The following is a 15,750-nucleotide window of genomic DNA, read 5'->3' as shown; positions in this document are numbered from 1 at the left end:
CAGAGTAAACTAACTCTGGGAAAGGTGGAAAGTCTTTTGAAAAGATTAACCATTGGATATATCTTGAAGAAAATTGTTATTTTCCAGATCAATATGAAAAAGGAAAATGGGAAACCCTGGTAGACTCAGGTAGAGAAGGATCTGGTAGGAGTATGTGCCAGGAACCCAGAACCAGCAGCAGAGGCTGAGCGAGTGCCTGCACCCCACCCTCCCAGTCTTCCCTGGACCCACATTGCATCCTGGCTGCTTGGCCCCTCTTCCTCTTCTTGTGCATCTCTATAACTTACAAGCCGCTCTTTAAGGGAATGTACCTCAGAGTAATTATCTTATCCATATTCTTTTTTTTTTTAATCACCTGCCACTTCCACAGTAAGACAGCAACTTCATGAAAGCAGGAAGTGGGTCTAGATTGCCACCTGCTGAATCTCAGTGTTTAAATCCATGCCCAATACCCAGATAGAGCTTATAAGCATTTATGAAAGACCCAATAACTGAAACTGTCATGACAGTGAATAGGCAATCTTCTAATAGCTCTCTCATTAAACAAGGCGGCAGGACTAAAAGCCATCTGCACTGCTTAGCAATAGTATTATGGTTCAAGGCAATCTTTCATTTCTTGGAGTTTTCCTCCCATTCATCTAACAAAACCTTACGACACGTGAGGAACATCCCAGGTAAACACAGAAGGCTGAAGTAGGACATATCCAAACTGCAGCCAGAAATGTTTCGGCTCAGTTCTTCATAGCTTTGCTCTTGCTGGTTTTAGGAGAAAATAAAGAAAGCATTCATGTCAATCTGGAGTTAAAAAGCATGAACTAACCAGTCTTTTATGCCAGGTCCAGAGCATTTTATGTCTTTTCCCACATATATACTGAGTGGCCAGATTATTATGACCACCCCGTCAGTACTTCATTGACACTTCCAAAAATACTGAATATTGAAAACTTCCTAAGCAAATCCTCTCAAGGTTTTATTATTATTATTATTTGCAGAACTAATTCACTTAATTGTACTGCTGAGGTGGTCATAATGATCTGGCTACTCAGTGTATATCCCAGACTTAGTTCAGGAACTAAGCTGTTCCATGGATCCATTTAAAAATCATCACCAATCGACAGAGCCATCATAGTCAGCTTTGAAAACTTGCCCATCATGATCCTAACTCCCTAATGTTAGTGATTACGGCACGGATGAAAAGATGCTGGCCCCGTGATCCTCTCTGGCTGTAATTAGAAGATGCCTAAGACAGGACCCTAAGAGAAGCTGAGTGCTCTGGAGGACAAAGAGTTAACGGTGACTTGTACATGTTTTGCTCTGTGGACTTGGCTGGGGGCTGGAGAGGATAACGGAGAGTCCTAGTTAATGGGGCAACAGAAGAGAGGAAGATGCCAGTGATCTCTTGGCTCATCAGACAATGCAGAGACACTAAAAATGATAGAACTGTTTTGGCTTAGGAGCTGGAGGAGAGCTGCCCAGTTCTGGAGACATTCTGAGATCCGTGAGCGCCGGGCAGCCAGCAGAGCCAGGGCTGACCTTTCTGGGCACAGTTCCTATCCTCATTAAATTGAAAGGGGAATAAAGGACACCTTTGGCTAGCAAACACGAAGGCCCCTTTTTCCTATAAATGAAGAACAAAAACAGAAAGGAGATAAAAGAAGATGAACACCACTCTCACAAAGGCAATATAGTTGCTAGCACTTTGGCCTAAGGCAACTTATCGTTAATTATTCATGCAGATACGGAAAAGGCCAGTCAAAAAAATCAGATGTTTGCAGAACATGTTCAAAATATGGATCTAAAGAGAGCAAATGTGGATTATCAATTGGCGTTTTTTCTATTCACATTTGAAGATCCAGCATTATATAACACGAAGATAAAGGGATATAGCAATATTATGAGCATTTGGGTGATGTTCCGCCCCATTAGAATTCAACATGAAACATCCACAAAAAAGGGAAACAAATAAAGAAAAAATAGACAGGAGGGAAACGCTTATTTGCCCATATACAGTGTGTTCCACTCACAGTTTTGTTTGATATATTCCATAGCTTTGTTCAGAAATCTTTGTGTAAGTGAGTGCATTTTTTTTTCACTTCCTTGGGAGTGTGACACTGTGAATGCATAGCCACCATTTAAATATTCCATCTTCTGTGTCAGTGAACAAATCTTTATAGCAATACGGAAGAAAATATGGGTAGGTAGAAGTCATGGCACTTATAAACAGCCAAGTGAAAATCATCATTATTTTATCTGAGTAGGTGTGGAAAGTTTTGCATGAAGATTTGCTGCTTCAATACATTCCAATATTTTTATTAATAACAATATTTCTCTCCCATATCAATGTTTGGGACCACATTTTTTGGGGGAGGGGGCAGATTTATGATGTAGTTTTGTATCTGACTGAATAACTTTATGCATCCCTAAGTATACATGGAAAATGTATTTTGTTTCAAAAATGTATAGAACTTGCAACACTAATTTCCTAAGATATTTGAAGCTGGGGTCAGTAATCATGGAGTGTGGGCATTCATGTCTGTGTGGTGTCTATAGCTCAGGAAGAGAGGACCTCGGGAGAGACACTTTAATCGGTTGCTTTGCTTAGATTCTCACCCAACTCTGACATGTCATTCCTCCACAGGGTCACCCGAGTGAGCCTTGTAACACCCTCTGATCACATCCTACTGATATCCACAGATGCTGTTCAGACTTTCAGAAAAAAAAAGTACAAATTTCACAGTGCACCCTCCAAGACCATTCACAATCCAACTCTGGCCCACTCCTCAGCCATGTTTGTGCCGGTTTCTCAGGTGGTCTGTGATCCCTCCATCTTACCCAGCCACACAAACAATTAAAAAGCTGTTTGAGCACCTGCCGTATCCAGTGCAAGGTCTAGAGCAGCCGTGGGCAAACTACGGCTCGCGGGCTGGATCCGGCCCGTTTGAAATGAATAAAACTAAAAAACAAAACAAAACAAAAAAAAAACCGTACCCTTTTATGTAATGATGTTTACTTTGAATTTATATTAGTTCACACAAACACTCCATCCATGCTTTTGTTCCGGCCCTCCGGTCCTATTTAAGAACCCATTGTGGCCCTCAGGTCAAAAAGTTTGCCCACCCCTGGTCTAGAGGCTGAGGGTACCATGGTGCATAACAGATACATTTCCACATAGAGACAAGTATAGAGGCTCTACAATGGTGGGGAATAAGTAGGATGCTGTGGAAGCAATAGACTTGGCTGCGTGGAATGGTCACAGCTCGCTTGCATGGAAAATTAATGTCTGAGCTGACACCCACAGGATAGAAAGGAGTCAGTTAGCTAAACAGTGTATTACCCGGTACTCTAGAAGAGGGAAGCGTTTTCCCAATGCCCTGTAAGGGGACATTTTTAAAGAGCTGGGAGAATTTGAGGACTATGCTGCAGAGGGAAGTATTTGCAATTACCGCAGTGCGCCCTGCCTCTTCACTCCTCTGCTCCTATCTCCTGTGGGAAGCTTCTCCCGGGCTGCTTCTCATTATCTGCCCGCTGAGTTCTAAGTCCCCTTACATTTCTTCTTGGGAGTCTTCCCCAAGCACAGCATCCCCACCTTGGAGAAACTTCCACAGCTCCTCCTTTGTGTCTTGGGGCCTCTAGTTTGTATTGTGTTAGGATGTTTCACATGTTACACAGTCAATGGCTATTTTCTGATACCTTTGTTCAGGTCTGTAAGCTTTGAGAGCAAGGGTTTTGTTTGTCCTCATCTTACTTTCCCAGGTCCGCACAGAACAAGGCACACAGCTGATACTCACGTTTTTGGAGTGAAAGGGAGTGGAGATAGTTTAAAATGTCTTACATTCTTGTGCCCACCTGCAAATGTCTGTCTGGGGTGTAGGACAGGCAATCTTCTCCAGACATGTATGGGGAGATGAAATTAGTTCAGAGCTTTCCAGTGTACACGTGGGATCTTTATCTCCCCAGATAGCACAGAAGGCCAGAGTGACAGAACCACAACCCCACCTGTTTTTAAAAGGCCTACCCAGACCATGCAGTCTTCTGGGGAGAATAATTAATCAGATGGGAATGGAGACAAAGTAGAAAGAAATGCAAATACTTGATCTCTTTTTGAGTGAGAAGATAGAGTTCTTTTTAAAGTGCAAAGCATGTTTTAGGGAATCTTTGGAGACCTGGCCCATCAGAAAAGAAACACAGGCAGGATACCAGCGGGGGAGCCTCCTTTTCTTTAGTGTCTTCTTTGAGAAATAATTTTTCTTTTCAAATGAAAGGAGAACATAGATTGTAGAAATGCCAAGCGCTCAGAGAGACACACGCTTTAAACACCCTACATGGCACCAACCACTTTCTGAGCATTTCATAAACGGACATAACCCCTACCTTCCACGGTTGCTCTCTTGGGCTGAATGGTGATGGCTCCTTCCGCGATGTCTTCGTGTTGGTACAGTGGGTTTATTTTGGACCCCCAGCTGTCAGAGCCCACCCAAAGGAAATGGCCCACTTGGTCAGCTCTTTTGGCTGCTGCAAGGATCTGCCTGCAGAAAGGAATGAGAAAAAGTACATTAGGATAAAGAACAGCTATTGGACATATGCAAATTAGGGATCAAGCAGAAGGAAAGCAAGCTACCATTTCTCAAAGAGTAAATAACTGATGCCCAAAAGTTACAGCTTTAATATAAAAAGAGACTTTCTAAAGGAAAACCATCAAAGTGGCTTGAGGAAAATAGACAAAGTGTATTAAAAGTCGACAGATAAAAAGGAGAACTATAAATGACCAATAAACTGGTCGTTCACATACATTAGAAAGGAGGAACATGTGGAATAGAATAAGATATCAAATTCACTTCTTGGGTTGGCCAAATGTTTGTTTATTTTGTGTTGTGAGTTTGGCATGGGCTGGAGAAATGAGCACACTCGTTCTCTGCTGGTGGTAATGTCATTTCTGAAAGCAACGTGTTTCTTAATGAAAGGTCTTAAATTATTGATTAAAACTACAACTTAAGCTCAAACAATGTACAACCAATATTCATAAGTAAAAACTGTGTGTGTGTGTGTACATAACAATGGCAACAAGATGCTTGAATACGAATCATAATTTATATCATTTACGTGTATACTTTAACTTCCTTGTTACTTATGCTATAAACATATGCTTGTCACTGTAAAAGAGCCAGTTTAATTAAAAATAAAATAAATTAACAAAAGGGAAGCTTAGTTATTCATGGAAAAGTTATTACAATAATATTTTTGGAAGAACCGAGCATGGATAAGAGGTAACTACATTAGTAGAACAGAGAAAGCTACAACTGAAATGGTACTGGTAGGTAATATCAGAGGAGAAATTGTTTATTTACCTCTTAGGACTTGGAGGTACCAAGTGCCACAGAGGTGCATGGCCAAATTCAGTTGTCTTAGTTGAAAATCGTGCATAGAGTGGCAAAAGACAACACCTAGGTTTGCCTCTCCTTCTCCCACGCAGGATATGGGAAACTGTGAACAGCCAAACAATAGAAGGTTGTGGGCGAGCGATGATGAGTTAAACATGAGGGTGAGAGTGGCGAAACTGGGAGGAAGAAGTTAAGGGTACCATTAGTATTGAAATGGTAAGGCCCTCTACTAATTTATATAATTCTGAAAGCCAACCATGTGTGTTATTCCAGGAAGAAATTGCTTTTCTGAAAAAATCTGAACCCCCAGGAAAAAAAATCTTAGATATTGACATAGAGAGATCCTTGAATGGAGTTGACCAGGTCCACTGAGAGCCCTATCAAGCACACAGAATTTTTTAGTCTCTAACACAGCTGGGAACGATTACAAATCACTCATAATTGTGGAGAATCTTCCATTTAAAATAGAAAACAACAACAAAAAAAGTAACAAGGAAAAAATAAACAGCAGTGTGGGATAGGGCAGAGAAAATATATGAAAAAGAACAACAACAACAAAAAACAAATACATTTAAATGAGAATTATCATATCTGTAATCAAAAGCAAGACAGAAACCAACAAAAATAGGTTAATTTATAAAATTAAAGTTACATTATAAGATAAAAAGAAGAAATTTCTAAAGAAAATTCTCCAGGAAGCAAAACCATAACAAAGGGTAGAACATACACAGAAAAAAGGTGTTTCAAATAATGAATCCAAGAAGACATAGATCCAACTAATGCCATTTCCAGAGCAATGTGCAGAGAAAATAAAGTGAAATGTTTTGAATATTATTTTAATGAAAAAAAGCCAAGAAATTGAATGTACAAGTTCCCATATTAAAAAGGCTCACCTAGCATAATATTAAGGAAAAATCAAACATGTCACAAAATTTAAGATTTCTGAATATGAGAATATCCTAAATGCTTCTATGAGAAAAATCAGGACACATGCAGAGAAATAAGCAGCAGAGAGAAAAAAAGAGGAGTGATGGAGCAATGTCTCCCACATTCTTAGGAAAATTATTTATAATCTAGAATTCCAATAGAAATAGAATCAGCATAATCCATGGCTGTTACAGATTTTTCCATCCCAAATTAGAACCTCAAGCTCCCTACAAGACATTAGCCTGTAACTCATTAGTTACCATAGATATTTACTGTAATAATTCTGTGCCAGGTATGATGCATTTAAAAATAAGTATGAGTCTAGACCTTACATTCCCAACTACAAAGTAATTGTGGAGGCAGAATTAGAACATTTTTAGGCATAAAAGGCAAAAAATCTTTTTCTTTAATTTTCCTCTTATTAGAAAGTTATTAGAGGATAGCTCCAGCAAAATGAAGAAATAAACTATGAGTAAACATAAAAAAAGGATAGAGATTTTAGGAGGCAAGTGCCCAAGACAATAATACAGGTCACCTTATTAAATGGATAATAATATAAACACTGATTTATATTTAATGTAAATCTGATAGAATGATGTTGAGAAGACAATGAAGAACTAATTAGCCAAATTAATAATTCAAAAACTACAGTACAGACACATATGCAAGTAAGGCCTGAGGAAATAGCTTAAAGAATTAAAATTGTTGCTCAAAGAGAATAGAACCAAAGAGTTTAGAGGAATGAGACGGGAGACCAATATTTTGCACCAAAATTATTGTAGTCATATTTTTTTAAAAAATATGCATTTATTATTTTCATTAAAAAATGACACACAATCAATTGTTTATATTTGATCTAGAGGTACCACTTCTACTGCTCTACCCAAAGGAAATAACCAAGTATACTGTCAAAATCAAATGTTCATTAAAGAGACAACCAGAATGCAGAGCAATAGGGAACTGGTTACATAAAGAGAGTCCATCCAAAGAATGGATGGAGAGCAATTAAAAATATACTCAGTGTAATTTCCACAAGGTATTGTTAAAGAAGGAAAGCCAAATAAGCGGCTGCAAAAGACTGTTCAATTTTATATAATGAAAGCTGGCCAAAATTTGCCTGTATTTCTGTATATACGCAGTTAAAACTATAGGGTTATATAAGAGCACAGAAAAATACAGATGCCAAACGCAGGGGATAGAAGCTGGAAGAAATGGTAAATACTATTTTAGCTTAACTAAATTGAAATATATATGAAAAATATGAATAATATACAATCTGTTGTTAACAAATCCATTCATTGAGGAATTGCTGGTAATTCTGAAGAGAATGAAAAGGTGGGGAGAAACCAAGTGAAACAGGAAGAGAAAGATGAAACAGACATAAATACAAAAAGTAGACATTCACCTTGCCATATTTATGGAAGAGTGTGGGGTTATTTGTTAAGATTAGATGAAACCATTTTAAAGTACTTATGGTACAAAGAATGAAATGTGAATTGCAAAAAGTGAAATATAAAATTCAATGTGACCTTGATTCTGTTGGGGAAAACTTATGCATGTGTAGAAAAAAAATTATTACAAACCTCAATCCAGGATTTTTTAGTGATTATCTCTGAGTGTTGGGATGTCAAGTTTTATAGGGATTGCATAAAATCATAGTTTGTGATTATTCTCTCTCACCTTTGATTTTTCTAGATAAGCAGGTGGAAAAGTAAACTTAAGAGTTCCTTTTGATAAACAGCAACAGCAAAAACTTCCCCACAATGTTCAATGGACTTAAAATAGCCATGTATTGCTTTATAATCAGAATAAAGTGTTCCACAAAAGAATCCATTCTTGTCTAAGATCCAAATTATTAGTAAGCATGACTGATTTAGCACCTATCTCAGTTTCAACATCTAGATGTTAATATCTCCTCACTGCTATTCTCCAACAAAGTATTTCAAGTTAATGTTCTAAGAAATCTCAAAATTTCCAATCTACAGTGTAAATTTCCTGAAAACAGAAATAGCATAACATTGTAGGTCATTAATACTCTTCAGACATCAGTGTGTTTAAGATCATGTTCTGGAAGACACTTCTATATGCACTGAATTCTATTATTGTGCTCAAGAGCCATTACTGCTATCATTATCATAAATCACAGTATAAAATAATAAACACACAAACAAGCCCCAACACACAAAAATAGCACAGTTATTAAAATTATATATATTTTATATCCCAAATTAAAACCTCACACTACCTGAAAATCAAGAGTATTAAAACTAATTTATCACCATTGCTATTTGCAGTAAAACTTTTATGTGCTGTGTATGATGAATTTAAAAGTACAGCGCTCTCTCTCTCTTACTCTCCCTTTCTCTCTCTCTCTCTCTCACTTCTCTCTCTAAAATCAATAAAAAAGATATCCTTGGGTGAGAATTAAAATAAAAGAAAAAAAAACACAAAGCCACACCTTATCAATGTATTACATATTTTTAAATGTATAAAATATGTATGAAAAAGATATTTGAGATGATTAAGAAAGGTGTCAATAGAGTTGACAACACCTGGAGCAAAAAGACAGGGTATTATTATGAACTAAAAATTCTCTGAAATAACTAAATCACAAAGTATGCAAGAAAATGCCCTAAGAGCATAGTCAGCATGTTATAAGGAGAGAAATAAGGGTGATCAGAAGCAGTGCCCACAGAGAAGAGGCTATTTGGAGTAAAGCTTGAAGAACAGACACACTTGCAACAGGTAGAGAAAGAGAGAAGAAACACCACAGACAAAGCCATGATGGAGGAGGGACCAGGAAGGGTTGGAGGGCCAGAGTCAGGCCTGTTCGGAGGAGAACTGGGAGTGGAGAGGAGTTCTAGCTGTTAAAATAGAACCACTTGTGAAGACATCATGAAGGTCAGCAAGGCAAACCTGTATTTAAATTATTAAATAGTGGGCATTTGACTAGGCATTTTATTCACCCATTGAATGGCATTTATTAAGAATATCCTACGTACTGAGTACTGTAATAGGGCCTGAGGACACCCAACCCTCCCCCCGCCCCCCGACACACACACCCCTCTCCTCTGGCAACCATCAGTTCTCTGCATCTCTTTTGCTTGTTTGCTTTTTGGTCTTTAGATTGTACATATAAGCAAAATCATGTGATATTTGTTTTTTCTCTAACATTTCACTTAGAGTAATAATGCCCTTTAGGTCCATCCATGCTGTGACACAAGGTAAGATTTCATTCTTTTTAATGGCCATTACATACATGTACCACAGCTTTTCTGGCAACTTGAAATTAATATAAAATAATACTGAATGTAAACTATAATTGAAAAATAAAAATTTAAAGCCTCAGATTAAAAAATAAATAAAAATATTATCAGCAAAGAATATCATAAATTGGAAGTGGCTCTAAAAGATTAATGTAGTACAGGCTGGAATAAAAACAAAGAGCCATCATCTCTACCCTGCTATGGTTCTACCCTAATGATGCTTATGGATTAATGGAGAACACAAATGCTAAATAAAAAAAATTAAATGATATAAAACGACAACTGTGACACAAACTACGAAGAATTTTCCAAAGCTGCATTGTTCAGAGAAATCAACATTGTTCAGAAAGCAATGGTAGAAAGGTCATCAGACAATGAAGTGCCCTGCAGGGCACAGTCCTGACACCCATGATCAGAGCTTAAGACTGGCAAGATGGGTGGATGCAGAGGCAGCATGTAGGACACTGGAGGAGAAAGATGCAGACTGGGGGCTGGCCATGATGATCCTATATAATAAAAGCCTAATATGCAAATCGACCAAACGGTGGAACAACCGGTCACTATGATGCACACTGACCATCAGGAGGAAGACGCTCAAAGCACAAGCTGCCCCCAGCCCACAGGCCCCAGGCCAGCCAAGGCGGGTGCCAGTGGGGGCCCCCTGATTGTCCCACTGGTCACCCCACAGATCAGCCCTAATCAGATCAGCCCTGATTGTCAGCCAGGCCTAGGGACCCTACCCATGTACAAATTTTGTGCACCAGGCCTCTAGTAATGCAATAATTCCAGCAGGATGAAATAACAGTCTGGGCCCATAGATTTACCCTTGATAAAAGATATTAACCTTCAAATTCAATAATGTAGTATTTTAAACTATAAGGCAAAGATCTCATAAAACCTACACAGCTCTTTCACATAAGCAGAAGCATTAGCTGCACAACCTCATTATAAGACAATATTCATATATTGTTTAAGAAGGGACATATCTTTGTTCTGGGAACTTCTTTTCTAGGAATTTATAAATACATAGACTATAAATGTATAAAATAATAGATGTGTATATTATTATACATTTGTAGATATTATTATATCTTCACACATATATACGTTACATAACATGTGTATACTTATATTTGTACACAGATTTTTGAAAAAGGAGGTTTACTGCAGCATTATTTATAGTTACAAAACTCTGTAATCAAACTTAAATGTCAATCAATAAGGGGCAGTTAGATGATTTACAATACAGATATAAAATGAAATTCTGCACGGCTATTAAAAAGACCAAATAGATTTATAGGTACTGGCATTCAAGGACTTCCACAACACAATGGCAAGTGAGGGCAGGCAAGGAGGGAAGGAGAATGTACACACAGTATGTAGTGGTTTGTGTAAAAGACGGACTCCCTCCAGAAGAACCTGTAAGGAACTGGGAGGCACAACTTGTCAGCTAGGGAACAGGATGAAGGGGCTTTTACTTTCCCCCAGATCTTTGTATTGTTTCTGAGTTTTTAATCACATGTAATTACACTGCATTCTAAAAAAGATAAAGATAAATAAGGATTCTTGGTCAGGCTGGTGGCGGTAAGTAAAGAAAGCGGGGGTGGGGAGGTGTTTGGGTTCTAGAAACATTTTATTTTATTTTATTTTTTAAAATATATTTTATTGATTCTTCACAGAGAGGAAGGGAGAGAGACAGAGAGTCACAAACATCGCTGAGAGAGAAACATCGATCAGCTGCCTCCTGTACATCCCCAACTGGGGATGTGCCCGCAACCCAGGTACATGCCCTTGACCGGAATCAAACCTGGGACCTTTCAGTCCACAGGCCAACACTCTATCCACTGAGCCAAACCGGTTTCGGCTAGAAACATTTTAGAGGTTAGCTCTCCATGGCATGGCCAAGAATGCAGCAAATAAGGAAAAAAGGAAAGTCGAGATTACAATCAGATTTGTCACTCCAAGGAGGATGGAGATGAGGAAAGAGAGAGGAAAAGGTAGATCGAGAATGTAGAGGTGTGGCAAGTGTGGTTTTAAACATATGGAATCGGAAGCTGCAGCAATATAGCCAGCATTATGGCATTTTTCTTTTACATTAAGAGGAACATTCTTTGAGTAAGTCTGTTACATTTGGATAGATTTTTAATAAAAGAAACTTGCAAAGGTCTAGTGGTTTTCTTTTGATAAGTAATCAAATCCATTATTTTGCTAATAGGTGGGAAAGGCAGGACAGGACAGCAGCACAGGGCAGCTTCCATGGTTCACAGTAATCGTGTGTGGGGTAGAAAGCACATACAGCCTGGGCCACTGTGTGAGTATAGAGTTGATTCTTTGCTCTCTTTTTTCCCTATCTCTGCCAGTATTGGGATCTTTCTGTTCGCTAGCGCTGCAGCATGCGTATTAACAGATGTCACCAGTCAGCCTTACTTTATGTCCTCATCGTTGGCAAAAATCACGACGGCCCTGGAGTTGGGGGTGTCCAGGAGCTGTTTGATAATCTTATCAAAGTCAATGGTCCTGTCTTTGCGCTCCTGGGGGATTCTCACGGACTGGGCAATGCAGAGCCCACCTGTTTAAGAAAAGAAAGCAGAGTGTCAATCAAATTCCCAAAGACACCAGAGAAAGTAACTGGGGAGGAGGGGATTTTGAATTCCGAGTGCACAGCACTTTTTTAGTGATGTTGCTGAATGAGGAAGGCTTAAGACATTATGCACAGTCCTGAGTTATTGTTCATACTTGGTGCACCATCCATGGTATTACACAGCCTCATCCCCTTTGTAATGCACTTGTAAATGGCTAATTATGCCCAGGGATACCAATCTTTGATTCTGGGGAGGCAGGGGGAGGTTCACAAAGTGGGTGGGGGGTTTCTTTAAAATGAATGCAATACATTACAATAAAGCTATAATCAATAAACTAAATAATAATAATAATGATAGGAACAGGTAAATCTTATCTCTGTGACTTCTCTAGAGTTCGCATTCCATTACTTTATATTTTTTCCTTCATACCCATCCCAACATTTCAAGCTCAGAGCCAATGAAGTAAATCTAAAAATAAAACAATGACAAAAACACCACCAACAACTATTATAAATCATAGTAGCACATTTTTATGTACCATGTACTATGTGCTAAGCCACAATTGTTTCATGTATGTTACCTCACCTTTAAAATCGTATAAGATAACATTAGCCATTTTATGCGAGAAGAGGATTAAATAAATTAATTAATTTACTCCAGATTTCTCAGAGCTATATTGATATTAACTGATATGATGAATTTGAAGACAGAGAAATATGCAGCCATTTCCTGAGCAACTGAGAAACACCCCACAGCACCACCTCTTGCTTATTAGTAGTTCCTGGGTCAAGTACTCTAAATCATCCATGGGTCAGAGAGGAAGTGTCAAGGAAAATTAAGAAAATATTTCTAACTAAGTGAAAATATAAGTGCAACAGATTAAAATGCGTAGATTAAAGCGAAAGTGGTAGTTAGAGGGAAATACTTAGCATATTAGGCTTTTATTGTACAGGATGGAATAGAAAAGAGGTCCAGAAATAGAACAACATAAATGACGTCAACTAATTCTTGGAAAAGTGCAAAGAAAATCAATGGGGAAATGATAGTCTTTCCCACAGATGCTGAAACAAATGGGTATCCTTGTGCAGAAGTAATGAATCTTGACATGTAACACATACTGTATCCAAAAATTAACTCAAAATGGATGATAGATCTAAGTGTAGAGTCTGAAACTAGAAAACTTTTAGAAGAAAATGGAAACTCTGTATAACTTTAGGTTTGGCAATAAGTTTTTGGATATGACAACAAAAAGCATAATCAATACATAAAAAATTGATGAATTGCATTTTATAAAAGTTTAAAACTTGTTTTATAAAAAAATAGTATTAAGAAAATGAAAACATAAGCCAGAGTCTGGGCATTGAGGAATTACCATAATATATAAAGCACTCTTAAACTCAGCAGTGAAAACACAACAACAACAAAACTCAAGATGGGCATACCATCTGAATAGACACTTATAAGAAAAGATACAGAAATGGCAAATAAGCACATGAAAAGATGCTAAATATCAGTCATTAGGGAAATGCTAGTAAAACACAATAATTTATCACTAATGGCATTTTGATTTTTTTTTTAAGCTAACAATACCAAATGCTGGAGAAGATGCAGAGCAATAGGAATTCTTGTTCACTGCTGATGGGAAAGCACAATGGTACAGCCACTTGGAAAATACTTCAGCATTCCAAAAATGGTAAATACAGAATTAACACGCCAAACAGAAGTTCTAATCCTAGCTGTTTATCCAAATGTATTGAAAACTTATGTTCACACAAGTGTACTAACAAATGTTTATAGCAACTTTATTCATAATCACTAAAACTGGAAATAGCTAAGACATCTGTTGAAAGGTGAATGGATAAACAAACTGTGGTACATCCACAATAGACGACTCCTCAGCAACAACAAAAGAACTACTGATTTGTGGAAGAACATGAGTAAATGTTAAATGCATTTTTCCATGTGAAAGAAATCAAATGAAAAAGACTGCATAATGCAGCATTCTATTCATATGACAGTCTAGAAAAAAACAAACAAACGGGAGAAAAGTAGATCAGTGGATGCCAGGGGTTGGGAGAGAAAGGAAGGGTTGACTAAAAGGGACCACAGAAGGGATTTGGGGGTGTGGAAATACTCTGTGTGTTACTGTGGTGGCAGACACCTGACTCTGGAACTTACCAAGAACACACCACAATAATTCAACTTTACTTTTTGAAAAAATTTAAAAAATCAATCAGCATATCAAAGGACGCAGAATGGAATGCAGACTTTGACAAATGAACTCTAAGTGTATTAAGAACATATGAGGAAATTTCACTGAAGGAGATGAGTAAAAAGGAGCTGACCTAAATAACTGGAAAAAATAATATTTGACTGAAAACTCTAAGACTCTAAGACTAAAGACAAAAAGAAGTGTATCTCTGATTTGTAAATTTTTCACAGGGATATGAGTCAGCAATTCTGGATCTACCTTCCATACTTGAGTTTTTTTAAAAAGTCAATAGGTTGTAGATAATGAGCCAGGTTTCTCACTGTTAGGAAAAGAACTTATACATAAGCTAAAGAGTAAAGCTAGGATGAACCATGTGGTGCTAGTGTCAGAAATATCAGTGTAAATTCATGTGTGAGTATGTGTATGGGGGGAAGAAGGGAGATGGAGAGAGGGAGGGAAGGAAAGAGGGAGGGAGGGAAGGAAGGAGAGGGAGAGAGAGAGAGAGAGAGAGAGAGAGAGCAAGAGAGAGAGAGAGAGCAAGAGAGAAACTTCATACATGGGTTGTATACTATCCACCGAGAAGCCCAGAAGCAATGACATCCCATGGCCACCAGCACACCTAGTGCCTGGATGTTGGTTTTGAAACACCATCTTTCAACCAAAAGAACTGAGTACCTTTAGAGAAGTGGCTTATTTTAAGACTGGGGCAGGGCATATAAAAGAGACTGCAGTGGCAGGAAGCCAGAAGTACACAAATGAAAATAAAATTAGGTATGTCAAAAGGACAGAGGAGCCACGTGAAAGAGCATCTAATGAACGAAGCTAGGACAATAGGAAAAACAAGTGAAATACCTATGGTATTGAATGATCATCCGAAGAGTATGACATACATGCATGAACAAATAAATGACTAAACAAATAAATGACTAAACAAATAAGAGAGAAGGAATGGATGTTACAGAACAATTCCAAAGAACGAATATAGAATGAATAAGGAAATGGCATACATATCACTATTAGAACATTATAATGGTAACTAGAGGCCCAGTGCACAGATTTGTGCACACTGAAAGGAAATTAGAAGGTGGCCAACAGGGCAGGACTGGGCAAGATGAGCTGGACACACCCTGGAGCCAACCTTCAGCTGGCCACACCTGCGGCAATGCCAGGGCTCAAAGGGCATCTGCAGAATGAGCGGGTCCCTCTGGCAGGTGGGGTCCCTTGGCCTGGCCTGTGGGGATCTGCTGGGGTCCAGCCCCAGCGGGTCCAGGGGTCCTCAAAGGTGTGGACGGCGTCGGCAAAGAAGGAATGACATGGAGGCAGCATTCAGTTGATCAGCAGCATAGCCAGGATCTCCAGCCAAGTTCTGGTCCGGATCTCCAGAG

The 15,750-nt window shown here is 38.4% G+C and overlaps 1 protein-coding gene across 2 annotated transcripts in view; it reads right to left on the bottom strand.

Annotated features, from left to right (window-relative positions):
* The window catches only part of GRM7 (glutamate receptor, metabotropic 7), a 758,177-nt gene that overhangs the window by 365,912 nt on the left and 376,515 nt on the right, over positions 1 to 15,750 (bottom strand). For both annotated transcript variants that reach the window (XM_006758209.1, XM_006758212.1), the window contains exons 3-4: positions 11,999 to 12,140; positions 4,372 to 4,526 (exon numbers count right to left, since the gene is read on the bottom strand). In XM_006758209.1, coding sequence (XP_006758272.1) covers positions 4,372 to 4,526; positions 11,999 to 12,140 — 297 coding nt within the window. The remainder of the gene's footprint in view (positions 1 to 4,371; positions 4,527 to 11,998; positions 12,141 to 15,750) is intronic.

The sequence above is a fragment of the Myotis davidii genome, unplaced genomic scaffold, assembly GCF_000327345.1.
Source record: "Myotis davidii unplaced genomic scaffold, ASM32734v1 scaffold73, whole genome shotgun sequence".
In the NCBI taxonomy this organism is placed as follows: domain Eukaryota; kingdom Metazoa; phylum Chordata; class Mammalia; order Chiroptera; family Vespertilionidae; genus Myotis; species Myotis davidii.
This window is presented reverse-complemented; position numbering and strand designations above follow the sequence as displayed.